At 38.0% G+C, this 27,205-nt stretch overlaps 3 protein-coding genes across 4 annotated transcripts; 1 reads left to right on the top strand and 2 right to left on the bottom strand.

Annotated features, from left to right (window-relative positions):
• Positions 1-879: 879 nt before the first annotated feature.
• On the top strand, positions 880-6,648 carry LOC137405728 (uncharacterized). The gene is made up of 7 exons (XM_068092097.1): positions 880-960; positions 1,609-1,771; positions 2,726-2,993; positions 3,469-3,683; positions 4,797-4,872; positions 5,385-5,761; positions 6,285-6,648. The coding sequence occupies exons 1-7, from the start codon at positions 955-957 to the stop codon at positions 6,383-6,385; spliced, it is 1,206 nt and encodes a 401-aa protein (XP_067948198.1). The 5' UTR covers positions 880-954; the 3' UTR covers positions 6,386-6,648.
• On the bottom strand, positions 6,577-26,573 carry LOC137405727 (ubiquitin-associated domain-containing protein 1-like). 2 transcript variants are annotated; one of them, XM_068092095.1, is made up of 9 exons: positions 26,432-26,573; positions 17,428-17,601; positions 14,130-14,327; positions 11,076-11,192; positions 9,030-9,139; positions 8,677-8,721; positions 8,245-8,521; positions 7,271-7,502; positions 6,577-6,862 (listed from the first exon to the last, which is right to left on the bottom strand). In XM_068092095.1, the coding sequence occupies exons 1-9, from the start codon at positions 26,495-26,497 to the stop codon at positions 6,720-6,722; spliced, it is 1,362 nt and encodes a 453-aa protein (XP_067948196.1). In that variant the 5' UTR covers positions 26,498-26,573; the 3' UTR covers positions 6,577-6,719. The 2 variants fall into 2 exon arrangements, with proteins under 2 accessions (XP_067948196.1, XP_067948197.1); XM_068092096.1 differs by lacking the exon at positions 8,677-8,721.
• LOC137406117 (keratin-associated protein 4-3-like) lies at positions 16,487-17,368 on the bottom strand (the record flags this gene model as incomplete). Its single annotated transcript, XM_068092650.1, has 1 exon — positions 16,487-17,368. A coding segment is annotated over one exon (882 nt), but the record flags the coding sequence as incomplete, so codon positions are not given.
• Positions 26,574-27,205: the final 632 nt, after the last annotated feature.

The raw sequence follows: 27,205 nt of genomic DNA, 5'->3' as shown, positions 1-27,205 counted from the left end.
AATATCGCTATAAGAGTATGATAGTCTCTAGTTAATATTACTATAAGAAAATGATAGTCTCTAGTTAATATCGCTATAAGAGTATGATAGTCTTTAGTTAATATTACTATAAGAGTATGGTAGTCTCTAGTTAATATCACTATAAGAGTATGATAGTCTCTAGTTAATATTACTATAAGAGTATGATAGTCTTTAGTTAATATCACTATAAGAGTATGATTGTCTCTAGTTAATATTACTATAAGAGTATGATAGTCTCTAGTTGATATCACTATAAGAGTATGATAATCTCTAGTTAATATTACTATAAGAGTATGATAGTCTTTAATTAATATCACTATAAGAGTATGATTGTCTCTAGTTAATATTACTATAAGAGTATGATAGTTTCTAGTTAATATTACTATAAGAGTATGATAGTCTCTAGTTAATATCACTATAAGAGTATGATAATCTCTAGTTAATATTACTATAAGAGGATGATAGTCTCTAGTTAATATCACTATAAGAGTATGATTGTCTCTAGTTAATATCACTATAAGAGTATGATAGTCTCTAGTTAATATCACTATAAGAGTATGATAGTCTCTAGTTAATATCACTATAAGAGTATGATAGTCTCTAGTTAATATTACTATAAGAGGATGATATTCTCTAGTTGATATTACTATAAGAGTATGATAGTCTCTAGATAATATCACTTTAAGAGTATGATAGTCTCTAGTTAATATTACTATAAGAGGATGATAGTCTTTAGGCAATATACTATCTGAACAGTTATATTTTAGAATTTCCTGAAACGCCGCTTTTTTCTAGATAATCCGATGCTAATCTCCCATTCTTCAACTCACATGACATAGATTTCCTCTGCTCACTCTTGTCACACGTACGCTATACTTGTGTCTTGCAAGCCTGCTTAGGTACATCTCATCGTAGAGGCCTGGTTGAAAAGCAATGAAGGTGAGTAGTCAATCTTTTATCATTTATTATGTTACAGGGTACTTTATTTTTCTGCCACTACTACAAAATGAGTTTACTAACTTCATTTACAAGTTTACAAGTGTTTGCCCGTCACTGTCTTTGTGATATACTTTATGTATTTAATTGAGCTGTAAATTTTATTCACATTTATTTTAGACATAGGTCAACTTGTTTATTATTTTTAAATATACATATATGTGTGTTAGCTGCCCTTCTTTTTATGTTCTCAAGTAGCATGCTGTGAAGACTTACCAAAATACAGCTTCTTAATTTATTATCACGCGCGCGAATGTTCCGTTGTTCGGTCTCAGACTTCGTGGTGTTTAGGGATTTGTGTCTGGTTTGTGTGGGTCTTGATTTGTGTAAGCGTTTCTGGTCCATAAAGAGTATTATTAGTGTTAATATTATTACTTTTAATTATATTATTATTATTATTATTAGCAGCCGATTACATTTATTGGCTGTTTTTGTCAGGACCCTCGTAATTATTATGCTGTCATCCTTAGGTTCTCTGCCATGTTTCCTTTCTCTCTCTGTACAGGGGCTATTGCTCTCTCTCTCTGCACAGGGGCTATTGCTGTTGTTGGCCATCATACAGCAGTCTCATTTCTCTCTCTCTCTACACAGGGGCTATTGCTGTTATTGGCCATCATACAGCAGTCTCAATGTCAATCAGGATGGCTGTTTGACTGCCAAACAATGGACATTTCGAGCAATGTGCGAGCATTAGCTAGCTTCCCTGAAGACATTGTGACTTCATGTGTTCAGCTAGACAAAAGAACCATATCAGGTTAGATTATTTTCATCTATCTTTCCACCTATTCCATTATCATATTATTGATATGCTGGCAGTTTCATGCCAGAGAGCGTCACACACATTAAGTATGTCAACAAATTCTCTTATATGTGGAAAGGTGGTGAAGTGGTGCCACAGCGATAGCGCACAAGGCCTGGCCACAGTGGTAGCGCACAGGACTGGGCCACAGTGGTAGCGCCCCGGCGCTGGGAACCCGAATATCTGAGTTCGATTCATATGCGGTGCAATCTTTTTCCTAACGCTTTTAGTGTGGCTTCAGTCAAACGGACGGACGCAAAGATTATAATAAAGATTATTCTAACAAAGTCCTATCCAATATTACTATTAATATTACTATTGCAGCAAGCTATGTTCAGCGCCTGTTATCTCGTTATTGTTGCGTCACACGATTACACAATTCTTTATGATTGTATATTGAGCTTGCTAATTGATTCTTTCATCATCTTCACTACTGTGGTTGCATCATATAGCCTTAGTTTCTGCTGTTGCCTTGTTTTGACCATCACAAATGCATTATCATATATGTAGATATGTATACATACAAACAATGTATGTATATAGCCGTATATATGATAATATAGATGTTAATATAGATGTTTATATAGATGTTCATATATAGATATATTTATTTATATACATGTATATATTTATTTAGATATCTATTTATGATTATTAAGGTCTTCTTTAGCTAAACAGTGCTCTTAGAGATGCCATCATATAGCCTTAGTTCACAAAAGTATTCAGATCTTTTTGAGAATGGAACCAGACAGTGAGACATCATCATCAACATATTCACTGGACGAACCTCTAGCTTACTCTGTTAAAAAAATAGACACAGTTTTAGTAGTTGACTCTGTTCTAGCCTAATACTTGCTGCACCAGTAATGAAGTCTTGTACACACGGGCTATGTCTGCCTCTTTTTATAGTTTCAGTAAAGTCAGTTGGTGAACCAGCACTCCCGTACAGTGGTATTATGGTTCAGATAAGGTCTGGTGATAGGGCTATCGGCTCATTTCTTACTCAGCGATCAGCCATGCTCAACAACAACAAGGCTGTAGGCACACAGCACCAGGTGACATGCCAAGATGATGTCGCCCTCGCTAGTAGCGACCTCACTCCAAAGTTCAGCACTGTGGGGCGATGGTACAACTCTGGCAATCTTGACCTCAGCCGTTTTCCTGACCTTACCTGTTAGTAAGTACTATGTTCTATACGTCCCTGTGTGCAACTAGAATCAGACGAACAAGCGATATGATCAACCCAAATGTTCTTGCCCTTAAACAGTCGCATAATTTTTCGACACAGATGTTCTCTGCCAATAGGCTTATAGACTATATCATTAATATAGATTAGCTTTAAGCTATGCAATAATCCTCAATGATGAACAGCAATGAGATAGCGTTTTTAATCTGGAACCAAGTAGTACCATTAAAGATTGAAGGATCTCATGCGTGTCCCTTTTGAAAAAGTGAATTATTACAAGAGCTTGCAATGCTAGCCTGGAATTTAAATATCAGTTTATCTAACAAAAACTGTTTGACTGGCGTATTCAGCTGCCATTGCCTACTGACCTCCTGACGTAAAATGTTTTAGGCAAACCCGGTCTCAGGCCAGTTCAAACAGACCAGATAAAAGACTTGTTGGCAGTTAGTTGGTTATGTATTTTCAGCATATCTCTGATAGACGTTGATGAGACTAGCCGATACATTCGATACCCAGTGAAGATAATGAGGAGAGATCTGGCTCCTCGAGCCCAACCGGAGACCCAACTGGTGTCTAGAAACCAAGCTCAACCTCGTTCTGTTGCGAGTGCCACAACAACTTTACCTACCACAACAACTTTACCTACCACTACAACTTTACCTACCACTACAACCACTGAACGTATGCCATTTCTCAAGTTTTATGTTAACATCGGCATTGTAGCATTACTTCAATATACGCAACTCTCCATACACCGCCGTACATTCTGTCTAATACTATTCAGCTGGAGAGGCCTGGTTAAATATTGTTACACCTCAACAAGTTGGGCTGTGCTAGACCATACCATACCACTTAGGGTTATATTATATGCCCTCAGTCTGTACCAAATAATATTTGTAACTCTGTATACGTGCTCCTAGTATTCATCACAAGCTTTTTGCATATGAGCATGCAAAAATACTTGCTTTGATCTCTGCAACAAAACCACGCATAGTTGTGTAATAGTTGTATAGTTGATTATTTAATTTTGTTTGCTTAAATATTATTTAAAATAGTTCATTTTTACCAGGATTCAGTAAATGGGCAACATAGCCTATTACCTAGCTCTAAATACGGATACCCTGTCACCCAGTTGAATTTTGATCAAGTAAGTTGTCGCTGATCATGACAGCAAGTTGCGTCACTGCTATTTCACTAGCCATTAGTTTTTTTGTCATTTTATGACAATGTTAAAACTATTATAAATATTTGCCACAATTATCTAATCTAAAACATGAAAATAAAACAGTTTTTCCATCATATAGCAATAAGCAAGGGATTTAGCAGAGGAAAGTAGACGTCATGTAATCTCGTGAATATAATATTGCCTACACGCTGATTTACTTTCAACTTACCTCAATTGAAACTACTCTTCCTTTTGAAAAGTTGTAAAATTTGTTCCAAAAGTTCTTGTGAGTTCAGGAATTTTTGATTTGCGGGTACCAGAAGCATGCTGTGCTGCCTGTAAACACCATCCAGTTTCATTTCAAAACTCATGTACTCAACATATTTACATTTAGTAGAGCTATGTAAACTAATTACTAAAATTATTTTACTCTAGACTACCTCCTACCTATTGGCATCGACACTCCCATAGACAGTGAATAACCCTATAGCACCAGCTAACCAGAGTCGTCTGCACCTAACGACAAACACAACTAAATTACTAAAGTAACTAGTTTACTAAAGTACTAAATATTATTTTTACAACACTCATGTACTAAAATTTTAAATGTACGCATTTCTGCTTTTTAGGCGATCTAAATGCTGGATCAATTCAGGTAGATGGTAACCGGTTTCCTCAGCATTGTGTAGCAGAGGGGGCTTATGGGTACGTCCTTCCATGTGCATCAGCAATCATTTTGCAACATATAGAATGTATTAACACATGTAGAATGTATTACCACATGTAGAATGTATTAACACATATAGAATGTATTAACACATGTAGAATGTATTACTACATGTAGAATGTATTAACACATGTAGAATATTAACACATGTAGAATGTATTAACACATGTAGAATGTATTACCTATTTTCTATGCAATGTAATTAAGTCAAGATGTCTCCTGGAAAGCAATGAATTTTCAATGCTCATCCAGAAGAGTGCCTATTCATTGCCAGACGTTTATCTGTATTCTTTTATGGTTAGTAGTAATGCTGAATGCTGCTTGTAGTTGATGGAGGCGGATAACCAGAAGTATACAGCTTCAAATTTTATAATACAGTTGTTTCTTTTTTACTGTGAATTCATAGTGTCTGTCCCATTAAATCTTCAGCGTCTGCCCCATGAAACCTTCAGTGTTTGTACACCTAAACCTTCTTGCTGTTATATTCTAGGTGGGTGCCCTTACCACACACAAGCTGTAATCAATACCTCGCAGTCACACGCAATGATGCTCTGCCAAGAGCCGCCTTCTATTGCCCCAGAAGCGCTGGCTGCTTTGACACGAAAACTTGCGCGTGCAGACGCTGCAGCGATGTCAGTTGTAACAATGTTCCTATCAGATCTGAAATGACAGTTTCTATCTACGACGCAGCGGGAGTAGACACAGGTATTCTAAGATGGTCACGAGTCAGACAGCCTGGACAGACTACAGGGTTCACTTTGAACTCCAATACTGAAGGAAATACAAATCCCCACAATATAAGGGGACGTCCAGTGTATGCACCTTCTGGGCCGATAAACTCTGCAAACCAGGGGTCTCCTAGCTCAGGTAATACCACTTTAGTTGGTTGTCATAGTGAGCAAATAGCTAAACATATGCCAGCAGCATACTTTGTTAATGCTGACAAGTTATTTGATGGCAAAAGCTTAGCCAAGGCTGGCCAACATTGGCAACAAGTGATTCTCTGGTGACATACAAAAGCTTTAGTCCAAGGTTCCTTAGCAATACATCTCTTTCATATTTTTGTGGACATCATGTGTATATACATAAAATGAACTGAACAGCCTATCAGAGCTTAGCTACATACATGTAGTATAGGAATAGGATAGAGGCAGTGCGAGTATATGTAAGGGTACAGCTCTCTCTCTACCAATATTGCTCTATTAAGACTACATAGTATAGGATGGAGTCAGTGCGAGTATATGTAAGGGTACAGCTCTCTCTACCAATATTGCTCTATTAAGACTACATAGTATAGGATGGAGTCAGTGCGAGTATATGTAAGGGTACAGCTTTCTCTACTAATATAGCTCTATCAAGACTACCTTAAATGCTCTTGCCTTTATCACAGGCCGAAGCAATAATCGAGGAAGAAATGCAAGAAACCGACCAATGTCATCTTTGGATTCTCTCTCTAGATATCTCAGCTCACTTGGGAGCTTCCTCGCTTGAATTCACTACCAAAGGATTCGACATCCACTATAGACACAGCAAAACTATGTACTTGACTACTCAGTTCATCATATTTCTCTATGCGCCTCAAACTCAAATTCATAAAACGCAACCTTACTTTTTGTTTTTTTGTTTTGTAACATAACTAATGAGAAAAACCCCTACAGGATGCATTGATTATTGTAAAGCAATGGAATACATGTAATTTATTGAAGATGTGTTGACTTACGAATCGGGAAATATAACTGTGACAGAGCGTGTTACTTCTAGCAAAAGCTTGCAACAAACAAACAGACAACAAATGACATTAATTTGGAATTCAAGAAGTTAATGACTAGTCATGGCCAAAGCCGGGAAACACGCAATCACTTCTCTCCGCTGTGTAAATTCGTGAGATTTGAAGAAGAATAGGCCCAACATCGGGATCTTTTAGCCAGTCCATAGTGTTGGCTCCATTTTCTAGCATGTGAAGGAAAGCTGTAACAAGTTTGACAGAAAAATAATCAGTCTTACAACTGTTTATTAAGGTGTTACTAGGGTATTACATTATATAGAACATGTTTAATACAGAGGCAAAACATTGCTACCAAAATCTGAGAGCTTTTTCAACAACAAATCATTAAATGTACATGTGTTTGAAGAATGGTGGAAATTTATCTATAACAAACTATTATTATTTTGAACGTGATACCTTAATGACTGCCGGCCTCGTTGCTGTGACGATAAAGCCATATTGACCTAGCCTAAATACAGCAAATCTCGAAAATAAAATCCTCCTGCCACCATATGTAAAGAACTGACAAGTTGGGATAGAGGTGATATATGGCTGATGCCCCGCTACACATGCTGATGAATGTAATACCCTGCAGTAGGCGCGCTACATACCTAGCAAACACCGTGGATTGCTGAGGCCTAGCTGGACGACTGGGTTGGTGATAATGGACTGATAAAGTGGGGAGGCGGCATCTATGCCATCTTCGAGAGCATCAAGAGCCCCATCATGGCTTCGGTCCCCCAACAACCATTCGCATGCACTCTCCTGGTTGTTGTCAGTTACTCGGAGGGCCTCTAGCACATCAGCTTCATCAAAACCCATATCAATAAGTGAACTAAGAGCCTGCAACAAGGATGGTCACCATACACCTATGGCACATGGAAATAGATAAAGTTGGTAGGTGTTATAGTAAAGGTAGAGTTAGTAGAAGTTATAGTAAAGGTAGAGTTAGTAGAAGTTATAGTAAAGGTAGAGTTAGTAGAAGTTATAGTAAAGGTAGAGTTAGTAGAAGTTATAGTAAAGGTAGAGTTAGTAGAAGTTATAGTAAAGGTAGAGTTAGCAGAAGTTATAGTAAAGGTAGAGTTAGTAGAAGTTATAGTAAAGGTAGAGTTAGTAGAAGTTATAGTAAAGGTAGAGTTAGTAGAAGTTATAGTAAAGGTAGAGTTAGTAGAAGTTATAGTAAAGGTAGAGTTAGTAGAAGTTATAGTAAAGGTAGAGTTAGCAGAAGTTATAGTAAAGGTAGAGTTAGTAGAAGTTATAGTAAAGGTAGAGTTAGTAGAAGTTATAGTAAAGGTAGAGTTAGTAGAAGTTATAGTAAAGGTAGAGTTAGTAGAAGTTATAGTAAAGGTAGAGTTAGTAGAAGTTATAGTAAAGGTAGAGTTAATAGAAGTTATAGTAAAGGTAGAGTTAGTAGAAGTTATAGTAAAGGTAGAGTTAGTAGAAGTTATAGTAAAGGTAGAGTTAGTAGAAGTTATAGTAAAGGTAGAGTTAGTAGAAGTTATAATAAAGATAGAGTTAAGAGACGTTAAGAGAGCCAAACAAGCCTTTAACTTCAACAACTCGGCAGACTACATGCAAGCAGTACCATTAGATTTGGTTTGAACTTTCTACGCTTGTATGTCCTGAAGCTCTCGAGTATAGTTTGCGCCTTGCTCTGCCTCCGACTATAGGATACATTGGCCTCGTCTGAAACACCTCGTCCGCTTTCGGCATGATCCTGAATTGAGCCACTAGCTGCACCTGCTTGGTTAGTTGACGAAATGGGTTCAGCCACGTCAACAGAAGTGCTTTCGTCTACGTTCTGATTAGAGGTGTTTTCAGGGTTGAGAAGCAACCAATCCATGGCAGGCTGCAGCGACATCCTAAAAGAGTACGAAGAACTATCAACAGTGAAAATTATAATGAAGGGAGTAGTTATTAGCAAATGTATATGTACCCACTCATTATTAAACATAAGCATGTAACAAGAAATCCAGCCTGAAGATCAACAATTAACCTGGCCAAGGCATAGCTTTACCTTCTATAATCATGTTTTGAAGGTTCACCATGAATGCTCTGCATCCTGCAGCCAAAAAGAATAGCACGTATCTTATAAGTAAAGCTATTGAGGCACGTGGTTCATGGGTCTCTTACTGTTAAGACTTAGACCATCGCTAAAAAGACTGGGAATGACTACTCACAGCATATAAAATATTTCATAATTATTCATCCTACCATGTTATGTAAGTGGCTTTTCTATCATACATACAAGTACATACAGTTATACATGTACATACAGATATACATACATGTACATACAGACATACATAAGAGGACGAACTAAATGTACATCCTTTTATAACTGCAATCACCGCTCTAAGAAATACTAACCTGAATCGGGTGAGGGCAGCGATGGCCCGCTCTCTACTAAAACCCATATCTGTAAGTTGAGACAATGACTCATCTGGTACCATGGGATTACTTAGCTCAGGCGTGTTCTCCTGTGAAGCCAAGTGTAAAATGATAAGATTGCATACTCGGTGAGGCCAGCATCTTGCAGAATATGCATTGACTCGACAACTGTGTATACTTGATAAACTGTGTATAACTTGGTAAAATATCTCCAGATAAACTGTGTATAACTTGGTAAGATATCTCCAGATAAACTGTGTATAACTTGATAAACTGTGTATAACTTGGTAAAATATCTCCAGATAAACTGTGTATAATTTGGTAAAATATCTCCAGATAAACTGTGTATAACTTGGTAAGATATCTCCAGATAAACTGTGTATAACTTGATAAACTGTGTATAACTTGGTAAGAGTAAATAACTCCAAAAGAGTAAATCACATGATTAAAATACTGGGTTTGCACGCTTGAAATGGACTCAGACTTTCTTCCACTCCAAATCATAGAAACTGTAAGATTTGAATGGATTCGATGCCATTTCGCTTCGCAAAATTAGTACGAAAGCATTCGCAGTAAGACTACAATTCGATGTCACAGAAACATCCACGTGACCCGGTGTTTGGGTCCCTGGGTGGCACAGACCTTGGGTATCAATAATAACCAGTTAAGCTTTTTTTTCCAAGTAGAGGTAAAAGAATTCAGCGCATTTTATCACACTACCTGGCAGCTATATTCTAACTACTATTGCCCACAATAGGTTGCTCATATGACAATGATGAGGTAATTACCTTTTTATTTTATTACCTTATTCATTAAATAACTAAACCTACCGATTGTACAGATTCCCACTGCACTGGTGCCGACCTCTTTCTAGATTTGACTCTTCTAGCATAAAAAAGTTGTTTACTAAAAGCGACTGCCGTTCATGCGACCTTTGAAGTAGCAACTGTATAGCAAATAGTACATTCTGTTGATGTATTGTAATATAAAGCGATATTAATATTACTGATAATAAAGATAATATTGATCAGGTATCCTGACTGAGTTAAGATACAAACCTGCAAAGCGAGAATTAAAAAGAGACCGTGATCTGAAAGCGAGTCTACTTTAACAAGTTTTGTTTTGAGGAATATATCGACAGTCTTGCAGACATCGATAAAGTGCAAATCTGAATTGATGACACGGTAGGGTGCGAATTCATATGCACAGGTCAACTCCGAATCCATTCGAAGCATGGAAACCCAGTGATAGAGTATATCAACTGACTAATAGAGTATATCACTAGACTCAGAGTATATAGCCTGTCTCATAGAGTATATAGCCTGTCTCATAGAGTATATAGCCTGTCTCATAGAGTATATAGCCTGTCTCATAGAGTATATCACCTGTCTCATAGAGTATATCACCTGACTCCTAGAGTATATAGCCTGTCTCATAGAGTATATCACCTGTCTCATAGAGTATATCATTTGACTCATAGAGTATATCACCTGACTCATAGAGTATATCATTTGACTCCTAGAGTATATCACCTGACTCCTAGAGTATACAGCCTGTCTCATAGAGTATATAGCCTGTCTCATAGAGTATATCATTTGACTCAGAGCATATCACCTGACCCAGAGTATATCATATGACTCAAAGAGCATATCACCTGTCTCACATAGTATATCACCAGACTCATAGAGTACATCAACTAACTCATAGAGTATATCACCTAACTCATAGCGTATATCATCAAACTCATAGAGTATATCCCCTAACCTAGAGAGTGTATCACCTGCATGCAGTATATCACTTGACTAAGACAATATATCACCTTATTAATGGAGTATACAACTAGACTACTAAAGTATACCATTCAAGTCAGAGAATGCATCTAGTGACTCATTGGATACTTCAATCGACTCACTGATTATACTATCCATTCTATAGAGCATAAAATTGTATCACCTATTGAGCACATGACCAAATTTGTAGAGTACATAACTCATAGATTATATTATCTGGCTCCGTTCATTTTACCTGACTCATGATTTCTTGCGCCTCCTTAAAAATCTTTGCTGCCTCGACATTGAGGGCTAGAATGTTCTGGGCTGACTCAACAAGAGTTACTAGAATTCTCTTTAGATCTCGTTGAAACTAAACAATAACGCAATAAATCATCCCAAAAGGATCATTATAGTCAACAGCCTCTATTAACTCATGCCACAAGTACCGTCAGATGTATTTACATCAAGACAGTTGGATGACAAAAAATTAACATTTCGAAGTAACAATGGCTAGAGGGTAAATGCATGTCTGTTTGGGATTTCAATAGAGATATTGAGGGTGTTAAACATTAATGTGCTGGAATGCAGTTGACAGTAAATAGATCAATAGCTTAGATGAACTTATTAATGAAAAATTAACATAAATACATGAGTGGTACTTGACTACTGATCATAAATACATGAGTGGTACTTGACTACTGATCATAAATACATGAGTGGTAGTTGACTACTGATCATAAATACATGAGTGATAGTTGACTACTGATCATAAATACATGAGTGGTACTTGACTACTGATCATAAATACATGAGTGGTACTTGACTACTGATCATAAATACATGAGTGGTACTTGACTACTGATCATAAATACATGAGTGATAGTTGACTACTGATCATAAATACATGAGTGGTACTTGACTACTGATCATAAATACATGAGTGGTACTTGACTACTGATCATAAATACATGAGTGGTACTTGACTACTGATCATAAATACATGAGTGATAGTTGACTACTGATCATAAATACATGAGTGATAGTTGACTACTGATCATAAATACATGAGTGGTACTTGACTACTGATCATAAATACATGAGTGATAGTTGACTACTGATCATAAATACATGAGTGATAGTTGACTACTGATCATAAATACATGAGTGGTACTTGACTACTGATCATAAATACATGAGTGGTACTTGACTACTGATCATAAATACATGAGTGGTACTTGACTACTGATCATAAATACATGAGTGATAGTTGACTACTGATCATAAATACATGAGTGGTACTTGACTACTGATCATAAATACATGAGTGGTACTTGACTACTGATCATAAATACATGAGTGATAGTTGACTACTGATCATAAATACATGAGTGGTACTTGACTACTGATCATAAATACATGAGTGATAGTTGACTACTGATCATAAATACATGAGTGATAGTTGACTACTGATCATAAATACATGAGTGGTACTTGACTACTGATCATAAATACATGAGTGGTACTTGACTACTGATCATAAATACATGAGTGGTCCTTGACTACTGATCATAAATACATGAGTGGTAGTTGACTACTGATCATAAATACATGAGTGGTAGTTGACTACTGATCATAAATACATGAGTGGTACTTGAATACTGATCATAAATACATGAGAGGTAGTTGACTAGTGATCATAAATACATGAGTGGTACTTGACTACTGACCATAAAAACATGAGTGGTACTTGAATACTGATCATGAATACATCAGTGGTACTTCAATACTGATCATAAATACATGAGTGGTACTTAAATACTGATCATAAATCCACGAGTGATACTTGAATACTGATAACAAATACATGAGTGGTACTTGACTACTGATCATAAATACATGAGTGGTACTTGAATACTGATCATGAATACATGAGTGGTACTTGAATACTGATCATAAATACATGAGTGGTACTTGAATACTGATCATAAATACATGAGTGGTAGTTGACTACTGATCATAAATACATGAGTGGTACTTGACTACTGATCAAAATAAATGAGTGGTACTTGACTACTGATCATAAATACATGAGTGGCACTTGAATACCAATCAGACTCAATTTATGCATCTCTACTAGTCCTAATGAGGACGAACTGCACCCATCATGTGCTACATAATACTAAAATCTTATTGGGTAACTGGAGACATCGATTAGCTGCGAATCTGTCAGACATCAACTGTGAGCCTATTCACATTAATTACCAATAGAGCTATACACATAAATTATTAAAAGACCTATACACATTAATTACTAATAGAGCTATTCACATTAATCACTAATAGAACTATTCACATTAATTACTATAATCGCTCTGTTGGTTTTTTCTATGCAGATTGGAAGCTAGAAATTAGCTACTCTCCTATAATTATTTTAACATGGCCTAAAATTCTCTTTCTCTGCATGTTCCACTGCCTATACGCACGCGAGCAACTGCATGTCGGTATGAATTGATAGTTTAATCCAAACACTTTGATTTGATTCAAACACCAGCATGCTTGCTATATAGTATAACCATCATGCTTGCTATATAGTATAGCCATTCATTTAGACTTTTGTGTACTCCCATATACATTAGTGATAATAATGACATTTTTCTCATGCAATAGTTTTCCTTATCGAGCCTGTCATACATCGTTACTACCAAATCACAACTGTCTACACCACTTTCCTCAGCTAAATAAAACCTAAAATCAACATCGCGCAGAAAAAGCTCCACGAATATGTTGGAATCCGCTTAGTAAGTTTCAAACAACCATTGAAAACCATTTGGTTAGTTTTAGAATGTCCTTAATCGGTCCTCAACCGGTCCTTAATCGGTCCTCAGCCGGTCCTCAATCGGTCCTTAACCGGTCCTCAATCGGTCCTTAACCAGTCCTCAATCAGTCCTTGATCAGTCCGCAAGAATTTCTAATTGCTAAATCACTTGTATTTATAAATCGACACTATATTCTCTTCATATTCGCATCATGACTGTGAAACTGAAACCTGCGCAACATCCAGGTTTTTGTCGCCCCAGTTTCATTTCATTTAATTGAACTGTGACAGTCAGATGTCACAGAAGTTGAATGTAGCACTACGGTAAAAAATGACGTTGAACAGCTCTCCGAATACTGACTAAAAATGACCTATTGATGATCATCCATGCTATTACGACAGCAGGACCAGCGTGACCAGAAAATACTGGCACAAGTTAAACCCGATAAAGGCAGTTCGCCTAAATGAGTAGAAATAGGTCCACCTACTGACCAGTTCTGCTGAGACAACATCTCTCTGTTTTTGCACAGTGCCCTTGGCTTCAAGTTTGCTAGTAACCTCCTTGATTCGAGCCGCGTCTGGTGTTGATGTACTTGACTTGTCGCGAGAAGCCGCTGCTGCCCCGTACTTACTAAATCGTGACTCATCTAATCTCTTCTTGACCAAAAGCAGAGAACAGTCTTTAGTAACCTGAACAATATGTGATATTCGAGATCAATGAAGAGATCACTACGGGACAATAAAGATATAGTGTATATAATACTACGGGACAATAAAGATATAGTGTATATAATACTTTGCACAAACATTTTATTGCTTATATTTAGGACATCCGATGAGAGGCTTTGGGTGCACATTTAACAGAATGTTGTCGCTTGAAAACCTTGTAGTGCCGATGCAAGGGAATAAATGAGCCCACTTGACTGTATAGAGAGGATTGTGCGTTGCTATCATTGTAGCGGAATAAGGCTTTATAAAATGCATACTGGCTTAGTTTTCCCTGTAGATAATATAATAAGTACATGTATTCATAAAATAGCTTTAGACAGTGTTCAAGTGTAACTTAACATCGATGGAACAGTCAAACAGAGGTATGTATTTGGTGGTTATAGTATTATGTAAGGTTATCAGGAAACTGTTAAATTCCTGTAAGATTCAATAAAGCATCTTGTAAACTTCAAGCGCAAAAAATTAAAGAATAGCTTTTTTTATTAAACGAAAATTCCCTCCTTTTTTATAACATGATACCTAAGGACACAGTTATAATAGATATATTCTAGACCTATATGTATTTTATGTATACACAGATACCTAGAATACACCTAGAAACACAGTTATAATAGATATATTCTAGCCATATATGTATTCTTTGTATACACAGATACCTAGAATACACCTAAGGACACAGTTATAATAGATATATTCTAGGCATAGAAGTATTATATATATATATATATATATATATATATATATATATATAACGGGACTTGTCAAAAAACAACAGCTTGTCAAGACAGGCTAATATTATATATATATACATATATATATATATATATATATATATATATACATACATACACAGATACCTAGAATACACCTAAGGACACAGTTATAATAGATATATTCTAGGCATATAAGTATTCTATATATATACATACATATACATACACCATATATAATTATATGATGTGTATCTTCAAACATGACGCAATGTAGTGTTTAACACAAGTCTTATTCATCGTATTTAGTTGAATAGCGAAACAGCTGAGCAGAGACATTGTAATAGACAACGAGCCAAAATAACCTCAACTCGGGAAACTAATTGAATAAATTTCCATTGGAGGAAAGAAGCAGTTTAAGAGTTTATCGCGAAGTAAGTTTTCTGGTCAGACAAACAGACAGAGAACCAGAGCTTTCGTCTCTATATGGTAGATCTCTTTGGTCTTAACCATAATTGGCTGTTAACCATAGATTGATCATCTGATTTGAAAAACGGAAATAACTTGGGACGAGCTAATAGCAAAGATGGGTATAAAAGAGGTCACACTAGTCAATCACTACTACTGCTTGGTGCAATGACACAGAGAACCGAGTTAATCTAGCCCACGGTCTAGAAAGACTTGTGGGCAAGGTTGTTATACCTACTGAAAACGCTAACTCTAATCGATGTCACAATTCCAAAACATGTGACAACTTCAATAGATGTGACAACTCCAATACATGTGACAGCTCCAATTGATGTGACAACTTTAATGTACGTGATAACTCCAATAGACAGGATAACTCCAAAAACATTTCTAACAGACACAACTCCAATAGAGGTGATAACTCCAATCAACATGACATTTAAAAAAGATGGATATAAATCCCACATTAGCTGTTGTTGAATAATGTCCTACATTACCGGTAGGACTCACTGATGTGTGACCTTTGTGCCCATTCTGGCCCATCCTACTAACTCTTACTGACCAAAGCAGCCCATTGCTAGTAGCTAATGGCACCTGCTAACTTATGCCATGCATTGCTACCAACATTCGCATAACATTGTTTCCCATTGTTCATAACACCTCATGACAAGTGTCACGCAGTCGTCGCGCCACACGGGTTAAATACAGTCGTTGAATTATTGCCAAGATGACATAACTAAGCAATGCGGCAAAATGTTTATGACAACCAATGGCAGGTTCTGGCATTGCAAGCGATTCCCTAGTAAGTAGATCCAAAAAGTACAAGGCATATCTATAAAGTACATTAGACACCGCAAGTACTGTTTGCTAATAACACCTACTCATAAGCTTCCAGGGTTCCTGTAAATGATCTGACAAAAGGATGGAAGAGTAGTTGGGAGGTCAGTCAAATGTTATGCTACAGCCACAGCAGCAAGAGCCACGGCAGCAAGAGCCACGGCAGCAAGAGCCACGGCAGCAAGAGCCACGGCAGCAAGAGCCACGGCAGCAAGAGCCACGGCAGCAAGAGCCACGGCAGCAAGAGCCACGGCAGCAAGAGCCACGGCAGCAAGAGCCACGGCAGCAAGAGCCACGGCAGCAAGAGCCACGGCAGCAAGAGCCACGGCAGCAAGAGCCACGGCAGCAAGAGCCACGGCAGCAAGAGCCACGGCAGCAAGAGCCACGGCAGCAAGAGCCACGGCAGCAAGAGCCACGGCAGCAAGAGCCACGGCAGCAAGAGCCACGGCAGCAAGAGCCACGGCAGCAAGAGCCACGGCAGCAAGAGCCACGGCAGCAAGAGCCACGGCAGCAAGAGCCACGGCAGCAAGAGCCACGGCAGCAAGAGCCACGGCAGCAAGAGCCACGGCAGCAAGAGCCACGGCAGCAAGAGCCACGGCAGCAAGAGCCACGGCAGCAAGAGCCACGGCAGCAAGAGCCACGGCAGCAAGAGCCACGGCAGCAAGAGCCACGGCAGCAAGAGCCACGGCAGCAAGAGCCACGGCAGCAAGAGCCACGGCAGCAAGAGCCACGGCAGCAAGAGCCACGGCAGCAAGAGCCACGGCAGCAAGAGCCACGGCAGCAAGAGCCACGGCAGCAAGAGCCACGGCAGCAAGAGCCACGGCAGCAAGAGCCACGGCAGCAAGAGCCACGGCAGCAAGAGCCACGGCAGCAAGAGCCACGGCAGCAAGAGCCACGGCAGCAAGAGCCACGGCAGCAAGAGCCACGGCAGCAAGAGCCACGGCAGCAAGAGCCACGGCAGCAAGAGCCACGGCAGCAAGAGCCACGGCAGCAAGAGCCACGGCAGCAAAAACCTAATCACCCACCTTCATCGCGTTTGCATTTACCTGTTCATCAAACAGCGTCGCCTCATCTCTCAAGGTGCTAACAGTTGCTGGGTGAATTAATTTGAAGTACAGTGCCTTTTTAACTGCTTGCGGCTCTTGTCCAGCACATTCCGCAGCGTATAAAGATTCCACAGCCTGCCGTTTTATAAAATGTACTCCAGCTGTTGACTCAACCTAAATAATACAGTATGAAAGATCAAGCATACCTCTCTCCATGTACAGCAAGCTTAACTTTGAGGGTAATTTCTAGCAGCAAGTACTTTTTTTAAAACAAAAAATAAACTTTCACCAGCAGATCCTTGAAATAAGACTCGATATAAAACAATACGCCAAGCTAGCGGTGCAGAAACTAGCGGTGCAGAAACTAGCGGTGCAGGAACTAATGGTGCAGGAACTAGCGGTACAGGAACTAGCGGTGCAGGAACTAGCGGTACAGGAACTAGCGGTACAGGAACTAGCGGTGCAGGAACTAACGGTGCAAGAACTAGCGGTGCAGGAACTAACAGTGCAAGAACTAGCGGTACAAGAACTAGCGGTACAGGAACTAGCGGTGCAGGAACTAACGGTGCAAGAACTAGCGGTACAAGAACTAGCGGTACAAGAACTAGCGGTACAGGAACTAGCGGTGCAGGAACTAGCGGTACAGGAACTAGCGGTACAGGAACTAGCGGTACAGGAACTAGCGGTACAGGAACTAGCGGTGCAGGAACTAGCGGTACAGGAACTAGCGCTACAGGAACTAGCGGTGCAGGAACTAGCGGTACAAGAACTAGCGGTACAGGAACTAGCGGTGCAGAAACTAACGGTGCAGGAACTAGCGGTACAGGAACTAGCGGTACAGGAACTAGCGGTGCAGGAACTAACGGTGCAAGAACTAGCGGTACAAGAACTAGCGGTGCAGGAACTAACAGTGCAAGAACTAGCGGTACAAGAACTAGCGGTACAGGAACTAGCGGTGCAGGAACTAACGGTGCAAGAACTAGCGGTACAAGAACTAGAGGTGCAGGAACTAACAGTGCAAGAACTAGCGGTACAAGAACTAGCGGTACCGGAACTAACGGTGCAAGAACTAGCGGTACAAGAACTAGCGGTACCGGAACTAATGGTACAGGAACTAACGGTGCAGAAACTAATGGTACAGGAACTTTCAAATTACATATAAGAGAACTGTTTTGTGAAGTTGAAATAAATTAAAAGAGAAAATACAAACAACTGCTAAGGTTTTCAAACTTTGTCAAACAACTGTAACTTTCAAACTTACATGTACATTAACCTTTTAAGTACAGCAAGTACTTAAAACAAAATAAATATCCTGAATATGTAGAAATAATAATAACAATTCTTGCATAGAAGTGTGTGTGTATAAAAAAGGTTACAGTTCCACCAGAAGCTATCCATCAAAACTTTGAATATGACCATCCGAGACGATATAATTGACCATGTGAGAAGAATTGGCCTTGACCCTGGATATAGTAATTGAAGCTTATGAAAAATATTTCTTAACAGGGGCATCGTAACATGTGGGCGAATTGCTAAAATAATTAGCATGCGCATGGGGTATGCGGTATATGAAAACATCTTTGACCAATATGCCGTTCTAGCTCAGTGGTAGAGTGCCCGGATAAGAAACTTGGTTGGAGTTCAAATCCATCCAAACGTAGAATTTTAATATCAATATTTTAATAGCTATAGCCAGAATGCAGACAGACAGATCCACATACTTTGAAAAATATATACAGATTACTATAATACTGTCATGACCTTATATACAACTATCATTTTTACTTATTTGGAGTACTACAATGATATACAGTTGGAGACAAATTTCCTAGCCTTCAATTGAGCAAATGCCGTATGTTGGACTATAGAAACCGCTGCACAAAACCCTTTGATTGATATGATAAACCGCTTTCAAGAATCACCGCTTTTGCGCTGTAACTACATGTACTGTATGTATTGTGAGAAGCTTTCCTAGACCCATGTATCTGCAGAGCCAGCAACTGGTATTTACAACATTATTAATACATGTACTTTACATTAATAAATTATTCTATGTACATTAAAATATCAATATTCATTTATTAATTTAATATAGCAGTCTATATATTAATCTTAAATTAAAGAAGGCGCTCCTACACCGTAAATAATTTGTCCCGAGAAAATTTATGTTATAGGAACGTCTGCTTTAATTGATAACTATATAAAGCACTAGCATTATAGAACTATTTAAGCCAATTCAAATCATTTATGACACGCAAGTTCTCCATTGTTATTAATGAGAATATATTTAATTATACATTGTTTTTAATTTGGTGATACTTGATGTGAAAAGAATAGATAGGAAAATATAAAAATGGTGAGACTTCATCAATGTCTTACTGACAGCGAAACACTACATCCTGTCAACAACACAAAGTGCAGGTCTGAGAGTGTAGTTAAACATTTTATTTGAAGCTGTTTCAAAACAGCTTTAAAGCGACAGCTTCAAAGACTACAGTCGTAATTATGCTAAGTATTTTTCCAGCTGTACAAAGGGAGTAAATGACAGTAATAAAGCTAGCAATAGTAAAGCACACAGTAATCATAGGTAACTAAATAGGGTGTAATAAAGATACCTTTAACATAAGAGGCTAGAATAGATATTAAAATTGTTGACTGTCACTTATTTACAACAAAAAAACTCGATTGAATAATTTGTATACTTTTCTTTGCTTGTCATATTTATAGATATATAAATTTCAAAGTGTGTCACCTGTCGTCTGTCGTTACCTGCCTGCCCAACTATGGCTATTCTAAGGAAACTTAAAACTAACAAAAAGCCATTAAAAAGCAAAGCCATAGCAAGAATAGCGTTGTATGGAGTTATTAGCGGTACCAGATACCAAAAAGGACGAGAGCCACAGCGCCAAATGTATGAAACATGTTCGACCAGCAAAACATCTGGTACATCAAAGGATCCTTAGAAAACCCAACAAGGAAAATGCATCAACTAGTGGATCAGACAACCACTAAATGCATCAACTAGTGGATCAGACAACCACTAAATGCATCAACTAGTGGACCAGACAACCACTAAATGCATCAACTAGTGGATCAGACAACCACTAAATGCATCAACTAGTGGATCAGACAACCACTAAATGCATCAACTAGTGGATCAGACAACCACTAAATGCATTGACTAGTGGATCAGACAACCACTAAATGCATTAACTAGTGGATCAGACAACCACTAGATGCATCAACTAGTGGATCAGACAACCACTAAATGCATCGACTAGTGAATCAGACAACCACTAAATGCATCAACTAGTGGATCAGACAACCACTAAATGCATCGACTAGTGGATCAGACAACCACTAAATGCATCAACTAGTGGCTCAGACAACCACTAAATGCATCAACTAGTGGATCAGACAACCACTAAATGCATCAACTAGTGGATCAGACAACCACTAAATGCATCAACTAGTGGATCAGACAACCACTAAAAGAAAGATCGATTAAAGACGCATCAACCAGTAGGTCAGAAACTACCAAGGGAAATTAGTGGCTATGACACATACACTGCTCCGCCAATGTCTACCACACAACAAAATAACTGCAGTTATCCATCATTGCTAACCAGTGAGCAGTTCCATGACATACTCAAAACAATCTCATTCAGACACTGAACCTTTACAACATGAAGAACAGAACCTGAGCCCCTAAACATCTTCTGAGAGGCTAACTGAGAATAAAAGAGAACAAACCCAGCGACTCTGTTTTTTCTCTTTCAACTGTTGAGCTTCATTTTCTCTGGCATGTTGAGACTCGTAGACATAGAAGACTGAGTGAAAGAGCATGGACAACTGTTCGCGTGAGGGCGCAATTTTTATTGGTTATTTTAAAGTTTTGCCACTGTTATTGTTTTAAAGATTTGTTAGTTTTTATGTTTAAAGTGTGCTTATTGAAGATAAAAATAGTATTCTTTACTGGTAAATATCGGTATTGCTTATAGATTAGCTCATTCACTAAACCAACGATAATCTGAACCAACAATAATCAAATTAAGTCACAATCTAATTTGACGCAATTTTCCCGTAATTTTTACGTACAGCATACTATAAATCTGCAAATTTATAAGGTATATAATAATAATCTATCAAATGCTACAAATATACATATTCATGAACAAGTGACATAAACTACCCATGCTTTATTACATGCAGCCAAAATATTTGCATCGTTTGCTGGGATAGCTGCGTTCTGATTGTAGCGTTCAATGGAACGAACATCTTCCGGTTGTTCAATATCCTCCACAATGTCTTCTGACCTCAACTTTTCTTCTGCACTGCTGAACTAGTCAAACTTTGTGTCCAAACAATTTTTTGGCAGAGTAAAACTTTTACGCAATGCATTTAGCACATATGCAACGCATGAAAGTTTTGCTCGATAAACGTAACCTTTGGTCCTAAAGCTAGTCATTCGTCTAGTCACTCATTTACCATCATAAATATAAACCGTTTTTTAAATACTTGTACTTCGAAGTCTCAAGACCGCATTAAACAAAGAACTACTATCAGCCTGAGATTGTTGTTAATTATTTCGATGGTGTTGCTTTCAAAGTTTTAACGAAAAAAGCGAAAAGCTCTGGAGTTATACAACAAGATAATTGATTGTTATTGATGTAAACGATTCACTATTAATACGATTTTGTGGACACTTTTACTGATCACTTGATATTATGGGTTCATAAAAATCAAAGGTAGTCAAAGTGGCGGTCAAATGGAGGTGGCGTTCAAATAGAGGGTGGCGCTTTATTTTTCAACTCTTCTTTCATAATTGCGGTCAAATAAAGGTGTTGTTCAAATGGATGTGCCATTTAAATAGAGGTTTTACATGCTTGTCATGCGTAATATTAGATGCATCAACTACAATAGATGCATCCTATATGTGCTCGGGCAAGTGAATGCTAGACAGAGTATGCATATATATTTTACCGTCTACACACATGCATGCATATTTATTTTGTGCAAGATTTTATATTTCATACAGAACTTCTACATTACATCACAATGGTTAGAAATCACCAAGATGAAAACAAATAGAGATGCAAGTAATGGAAAGTTAGAAGCTGGGTATGATGATATCATTAATAACAAGGTAAAAGTACACGCTGCGGAGCAACAGTAGTGTAGGTTAAATGACATTGACAAAGTACATAACAAAAAATAAGCTTGACAGTAATCTTAAGATAAGCTACGACGATAATGTATCAAAAATTTTTTTTCTTCAGTTAGAAATGAAAGTAGCCAATCAAATAACAGCATTCACAGAGAGATTTTATGTTGACTATTTCAAAATTTCAATACATCTCATACCAATTTGAAACGATAATCTTGGGAAATAATGCGTATAACATGCTATGACTAGTATTCCTCATTCAAAGAATATCAGCGCTCATCTCTTCGTACTCTAGAGGCCAGTTCAGCTGCTTGAACATAGGCATTTAACAAAACAACCGTAAAAGGATAAATCTTTTAATAGTCTAACAAAAGTTATTGAAAAATATAAACTCCTGCCTAGCAGCATATACAATATGGATGAAACTGGCTGTGCACCAGTTTAAAAATAAAATGAATTATTGCAAAAAAAGCAAAGCATACAATAAGCATAACTCCTGCCAACAATAGCCATGACCATCTTGCGGTGATGTTACACGGTGTACACCCCAACCATCGTGCAGTGGAGTTAGACAGTATACACCACGAGCATCTTGCGGTGGTGTTACATGGTGTATACCACAACTATCTCGCAGTGAAGTTACACAGTATACACTACGACCATCTTGGGATGACGTTAAACAGTATACACCGCCTGCTGTATTATTTGCAGTACCCCAAAAAGCAACAACAAAGAATAAAAAACATGGTGAAACCCTGACATTGACTGACACCCCGAACAAACATGATCACCACAGAGAAGCATGACAAGCCCACTGAGATCCACAAAGCCTAAACCGAAAAAAGCCCGAGCTTATCAGTGACAGTAGTGAAAACGAATCAGTCATTCCTGAATTAACATATGAGAAGGAAATAAGTGCACCAGACTATTAAAATATCATTGAAGAGAGAGTTAGCAATTATGTAATAGCTAGTGTATCAGGTGGTACGTTGCTGTGGTTGAAGTTGAAAAGATAGTCTACGTAAACTATCTGAGTCGGACTAGAGAGAGCCCACGTAATCGAAAATCCTTTCGCTACCCAGACAAAGATGAGTGGATGGGATGGGTAGAGGGGGGATGAGAGATGGGTAGATAAGTGATGAGAAATCAGTGGACTTGACAAGGTCCTTGAAGTGATGCCAAAGCCTGTCAGTGACCAGTGAAAAAGAGTTCATTTCAGCATTTTAAGCGTTGGACTGTGACTATTGTTGTGTGTAGTTTGGGCACAATTATGCTACATGCATACAGTCCGCATACACGCATACTAAAGTGTTGAATATCCTTTGCCATCTTATTACATTTTAACAATGTTTAGTTTGTGCACTTTTGCTTATCTTGTGTGAAATAATTTTGTTATTACTAGAGGAGACGCTAGTGAGGATGTCAAGCTATTACAAGCAATACCAATATTTACAGGACCAAAATACTTTTCTATTTTAAAAGCCCAATAATTAAAATACACACCTAACAAAATTCTAAAACAACACTAATGATGAAAGGCTAAAAATAGCCAGTGAAAGTTACATCCACGAATAGGTGTTGATAGTTTCTGAGCAAAGTTTTGCCTAGTCCCGCACATCTGTGAGTCTCGGCAGTCAAAGGAGAATCATGACATTCCATAAACAGGGAGCCTGAACAGTTGAAATGAAAAAAGCCTTAGCAGTTGAAATAGTCTCACCTGACGGAATAGAATGAAGCTCAGCAGACGAAGAAAAAAGAGGCTCAATCATTGGAGCTGTTCTCTTTATAGATGTCTCTATCTTAGCCTAAGATAAAAGGTTTAAGTGCTCAGGTTTTATTCTTTATGTTAAAAAGCAAGGGTCATCAACGCCCGAGAGCAACAAGGCGCCCTAAAATCCTTTTGGGCACCCACGAAGTATGCTACAAAAATAGCACGGCTCTTATTTCAAACAAGTGTGAATGTTATAGATATATTTTTAAATTATTGCTCACATTGTGCCACATTTAACGTTATATAAAATGAAAATAATCAAGTAGAAATAATTTAAAAATTCAATAAAAAATATTTGATACCAGACTCGTGTCTTTCTAAGCCAAAGATCAGTACTGCCACTCCGCCTTTTCCTGATCCATTGATCGAGCAAAGTGATGAGGAGTTAGCTTGTTTGTGCTTTTGCCGTAAAATCATGGCAGAAAAGCGAAAAAGGACATGTTTTAACGATGGTTGGAAAAAAGTTCTTTTTTACGCCCTTTAAAGATACATGTTTGTGCCTTATTTGTGGGATGACTGTTGCAGTACCAAAGCGACATAATGTGAGAAAGCAGTTCAAAACCTGCCTGAAAATATTGACCTCAACTATCCACCTGGCAACATATTATGGACAGAAAAAGCTCATGAATTGAACACATCTTTAGACAAACAGCGGAACTTTTCCGCGAAGCTGATGAAAAAATCACAGAATGCCACTGAAGCCTTGTTTAGAGCTGCGTATTTTTTGATAAAAAACAAGAGAATCTGTTCGAACGGGGAGATTTTTAAAGAAACTATGATGCTAGTTGCTAATACATTATTCAAGGATGAGAAACATGGTCCTGCAGTCATCTCTGTGCTCCACGATGTTCAGCTTGGAGCAAATATGAAGGCAAGATGAGTGTCACTGTTGTCTGAAAACTTGACAGAGCAGGTAGACCAATGTGACGAGTCGGTAGACAGTGCCAACACAGCTGATGATATTCACCCGAATGTTTTATGATTTTTAAAAAAAGGAGAACTGCTGGAACTCCTGCCACTGAACACAACAATGCAGGGAGTTGACATATACACTGCGGTCACATGCAGGCTTCATTGCGCAATGCAGGAATGATCCAGACTTGCCAACGTTTCTGCACTACTACTGCATCCTTCATCAACAGGTGATTTGTGCGAGAGTGACCGGCTTTTATCACGTGATGACTCCTGTCATGATCATCATAAACGGCATCCGCTCCAAAACAAAATAAAACAGAATGCTTACAATGCTGCAATGTCCCTCGAATACGGCAATTTGACCCCTGATATAGAGGGTTGATATTTGAGTAGACTCTTCTTTGGTACACCTTAGGAATGTACCGATTAGAAATGATGACTAATTGCTGTTATTTTAGTATTGTCTGGTAGCAATGGGCAGAACTGTGTACATATAACTGCTTCTAATTTCTTTTAGCAGTTTTTTTGGCAGGCAGGTTGAGGCAACTCTTTTGATATATTCCTTCCACTGGAAGTTTCTAATTAATCTGTTTGTTGGCCCATCTATAATTATTGTTTCTCCGTGATGATCCTTTCATATTATTGGTGTTTAGTTTGTTGCAGTAATGCGTATATCTTCAGCGGTTTAAACGTTGCTCCATGCTGGTATTTGTTTTTGCAAATATCTCTATAGGCCTACATCGCTCGATATCTATCTCTATATTCACATTTACTTTTCTATACGTGTAGCTACTTCAGTTTGTTCCATTTTAGTTTTTTCCGTATTCTGTATCTTAAACAGCTTCAGCGATTACAGCATGCTTAATATTTTTTATGCTAAACATGCTCCGATTTTGTTTGTTGTCTTCTTTTATTTATTTGTCTGCATCAATATTGAATACCAAAACCTTCCAACTGTTATGTTGGATTACAAACAAAAGTACAACATTCAGACCAAATCAAGTAACTAGTCAAATATGAGTACAGAAAACAGATACTTCAACTACATGTAAAGCAACAAATTAGTGACTTTACCGATTAGCATCAACGAATGAGCCTTCTGTGGCTCGTCACTATTCTGATGATATATTGTGCTTGAAACAGCTACCTACCTTTAAATTACACGACTTTCCTTGAGAAGTTATGATAGTTAAGTTTATAGTGTGAGGTACTAGCATAATTATATTTGGTCTACAAAGTCAATATTTAGCAATATGACTTGGACTTAGCAAATTTACAGATTACATTTCTGTGTTCGATCCGCTAAAACTGCTCACCTGATTGTTCGCCCTATCGAAAAAAATGTTTTGTACATATCGGTCAATGTGCATATCGGTAGAAAATTAATTCTTCGTAATACCACGCCTAAACTACCCAAGCGCTTAGCGCGTTGTTTTAAACGCTATAAACTTTCTCGTAAGGGTAGCTATGAATTTCTGTGCGATCCTTGAACTGACGGAAGGTCTAACTTGCTACCCTCGATAACCTTCAACCACGGGTACAAATTTTAAATGCGGTGTTTGTTGTGTCGGAGTAGTCTACATCGGCTTTTCACTGCATAATAAGCTTTGTTTAGAAGTAGGCAGATCCTGATCGAGACAACGTCGCTGTGCGTGTTTAGGGAGAATTATGTTATCCATAATTAATCCAAATTCATACACAAGATCAGTGTTGAATTTGTTCTGTCATCTTATTTTATTTTGACTACGTTTAGGTTGTGCACTTTACTCATACAGGTTTTTGGATGCCGTGGGTTGTTTGGGTGATTTGTTGTTTATGCATATTACATGTATGTCTTGCGGTCTGCCTTCACTCTCTGTTTGTATTTTGTTTTGGTGATATGTCTATACAAAAATGTACTGCATCTCAAAATTTTAATGCAGTAT

This window comes from Watersipora subatra, chromosome 10 (assembly GCF_963576615.1).
Source record: "Watersipora subatra chromosome 10, tzWatSuba1.1, whole genome shotgun sequence".
Taxonomy (NCBI): Eukaryota; Metazoa; Bryozoa; class Gymnolaemata; order Cheilostomatida; family Watersiporidae; genus Watersipora; species Watersipora subatra.
The sequence above is the reverse complement of the archived record's forward strand: the minus strand, read 5'-3'. Positions and strand labels throughout refer to the sequence as shown.

What these genes read in the sequence shown, in the direction of transcription:
- LOC137405728 (XM_068092097.1), top strand. An exon ending in TTTCCTGACCTTACCTGTTA is followed by an intron (nt 2,994 to 3,468) that starts GTAAGTACTATG and finishes ATGTATTTTCAG; the next exon opens with CATATCTCTGATAGACGTTG. An exon ending in GTAGCAGAGGGGGCTTATGG is followed by an intron (nt 4,873 to 5,384) that starts GTACGTCCTTCC and finishes GTTATATTCTAG; the next exon opens with GTGGGTGCCCTTACCACACA.
- LOC137405727 (XM_068092095.1), bottom strand. Translation starts at nt 26,497, where the DNA reads ATGCTAGTACCTCACACTATAAACTTAACTATCATAACTTCTCAAGGA. An exon ending in GAAAGTCGTGTAATTTAAAG is followed by an intron (nt 17,602 to 26,431) that starts GTAGGTAGCTGT and finishes TGTATTATTTAG; the next exon opens with GTTGAGTCAACAGCTGGAGT. An exon ending in CAATCCACGGTGTTTGCTAG is followed by an intron (nt 6,863 to 7,270) that starts GTATGTAGCGCG and finishes AACTTGTTACAG; the next exon opens with CTTTCCTTCACATGCTAGAA.